This window comes from Sardina pilchardus, chromosome 24 (genome assembly GCF_963854185.1).
Source record: "Sardina pilchardus chromosome 24, fSarPil1.1, whole genome shotgun sequence".
NCBI lineage: Eukaryota > Metazoa > Chordata > Actinopteri > Clupeiformes > Clupeidae > Sardina > Sardina pilchardus.
Genome location: NC_085017.1, coordinates 28,357,164 through 28,359,663, shown reverse-complemented (window position 1 = coordinate 28,359,663; position 2,500 = coordinate 28,357,164). Strand labels below are relative to the sequence as shown.

Below are 2,500 nucleotides of genomic sequence, written 5' to 3'. Positions count from 1 at the left end.
TGAGACAGCAGTGTGGCTCCACATACCTGAGCATAGCTGCGGAGAGCAGCATGGCTCTCCTCCACAGTGAACACACAGTGTTTGGTCACCTTGGTCTTGTCCCCGTCATCGATACGTGTTCCACCAGGTGCTGCAGCAATGGAATATGAGGTCAAAGGTCACATACAAACAAAACACACACATAAATGCAGAGTATGCACACACACTATGCGCTAACATACTGTATACACAAGCTATAGGCTAGCCAAGTAGACCCACCACAATAGCAAACACTCCATCACTAAGGCCTAAGGGTCAAGTCCAGAGCCAGTCTATAAGTGCATGCGTGTGTGTGTGTGAGAAAGATAGAGAGAGGGAGAGAGAAAGAAAGAGCTTTGTGTAGACTGTGTGTGTATGTGTGTGTGTGTGTGTGAGGAGTAGGCTATGTGTAGGTTATGTGTAAGCCATTTAGCAGTAATTGGGCTGACCAAGACTCGACTCGACACAGACTGTCCCTCCCCCCACCGCTGAAAGTGAACTAATATTAGACAGATTAAGTCTGTGGAGTAGAACCTCTGTGTGTGTGTGTGTGCGTGTGTGTGTGTGTGTGTGTGTGTAATGTGTGCGAGGAGATGCATTGTTTCTAAAGAGTATGCAACATTTGTACATGCATATATGCAAGAGTGTCAGTCACAGAGGTCACACACACACACACACACACACACACACACACACACACACACACACACACACACACACACACACACACACACACACACACACACACACAAATACATTGCAATTGCTGTCTATGCATGTTAAGAATATTGCTTAATGTGTGTGTGTGTGTGTGTGTGTGTGTACAAACAGTGTATTCGAGAACTGGTGTGACTCATAGGCTAAATGTAGTCTTGTCTGTCCGAGTGTGAGTGTGTGTGTGTGTGTGTGTGTGTGTGTGTGTGAGAGAGAGGTGTGAGGTGAAGGCTTAGCTGCAGATTAATTCTGGTTACTGATGCTGAGTGACTCACTGGGCTCCTTACAGACACTTCACTGCCCCTCTCTCCTCTTTCCTCTCCTCCCTCTCTCTTTCTCCTCTCCTTCTTCTCCTCTCTCTCTCCCTCTTCTCTATCTTTCTCCTCTCCAGTACTCTCCTCTTTCCTCTCCTCTCCCTCTTCTCTATCTTTCTCCTCTACTCTCTAGTACTCTCCTCCCTCCTTCTCTCCTCTTTCTTTCTCCTCTCCTCCCTCTCCTCTCTTTCTCTCTCTCCCTCTTCTCTATCTTTCTCCTCTCCTCCCTCCTCTCCTCTCCTCTCCTCCTCTTCTCTCTCTTTCTCCTCCCCTCTCTTTCTTTCTCTCTCTCCCTCTTCTCTATCTTTCTCCTCTCCTCTCTCCTTTCCTGTCCTCCTCTGCTCTCTAGCACTCTTCTCTTCCTCTCCTCTATTCCTAGTCTCATCCCTTTGTTCTTTATCATGATTTCCAGATGACTTCTCTGTCTTTTCTCGGTTCCCTCTGTGTTCTTCTGTGTTCTCCATCAGTGCTCTGTCTGTTCTCTGAGTGTTCTTCTGTCTGTTCTCTGAGTGTTCTTCTGTGTGTTCTCTGAGTGTTCTTCTGTGTGTTCTCTGAGTGTTCTTCTGTCTGTTCTCTGTTCTGGTTGGGTTTGGTTCCTCTGCTGACAGTCTGGTGTACCTCATTCTGCACATGTATCCTTGTGTATGTATGTACATACAGTATGTGTGTGTGTGTGTGTGTGTGTGTGTGTGTGTGTGTGCTTCTAAGTTCAGGTATGCTTTCAAGTAGGGCAGAGGGGTGTGTCCGTGTGTCCGTGTGTGTGTGTGTGTGTGTGTGTGTGTGGTTGTGCGTGTTCGTATGTATGTGTGTATGAGTTAGATTAGTTTGCTACAGACACACACACACACAGACACATGCACACCCACAACCACACACGCACACACACACACACATCCACACACACCCACACACGTCCGCTCCAGTCTCACCGAGCATGCTCCCTGCAATGAGGATGTCAAACAGCGTGTCGGCATAGCGACGGTAGTCCAGGCGTGAGCCGTTGGAATCCAGGAACTTGGCTACAGCCTCCAGGTCCCCTCCAGACTCGTTGAGGCCCAGCACAATCGTGTCTCGGAACACCGTGGGCTCAAACTTCTCCTTTTCATCTGCGGAGGAGGAGGAGGAGGAGGAGGGGGAGGAAGAGGAGGATGAGAGGAGGAGGAGGAGGAAGAGAGGAGGAGGAGATGAGGAGGTGGAATGGGAAAAGGAGGAGGAAGGGGGGAAGAGAGGAGGAGGAAGAGGGGGAAGAGAGGAGGAGGAGGAGGGGGAGGAGGAGGAGGAGGAAGAGAGGAGGAGGAGAGGAGGAGGTGGAATGGGAGAAGGAGGAGGAAGAGGGGGAAGAGAGGAGGAAGAGGGAGGAGGAGAGGAGGAGGTGGAATGGGAGAAGGAGGAGGAAGAGGGGGAAGAGAGGAGGAGGAGGGAGGAGGAGGAGGAAGAGGAGGAAGAGGGGGAAG

The 2,500-nt window shown here is 50.0% G+C and overlaps 1 protein-coding gene across 1 annotated transcript in view; it reads right to left on the bottom strand.

The window, feature by feature from the left end:
* bzw2 (basic leucine zipper and W2 domains 2) overlaps positions 1-2,500 on the bottom strand; it is a 20,907-nt gene that overhangs the window by 10,705 nt on the left and 7,702 nt on the right. The window contains exons 3-4 of the mRNA XM_062529303.1: positions 1,976-2,152; positions 27-130 (exon numbers count right to left, since the gene is read on the bottom strand). Of these exons, the coding sequence (XP_062385287.1) occupies positions 27-130; positions 1,976-2,152 (281 nt within the window). The remainder of the gene's footprint in view (positions 1-26; positions 131-1,975; positions 2,153-2,500) is intronic.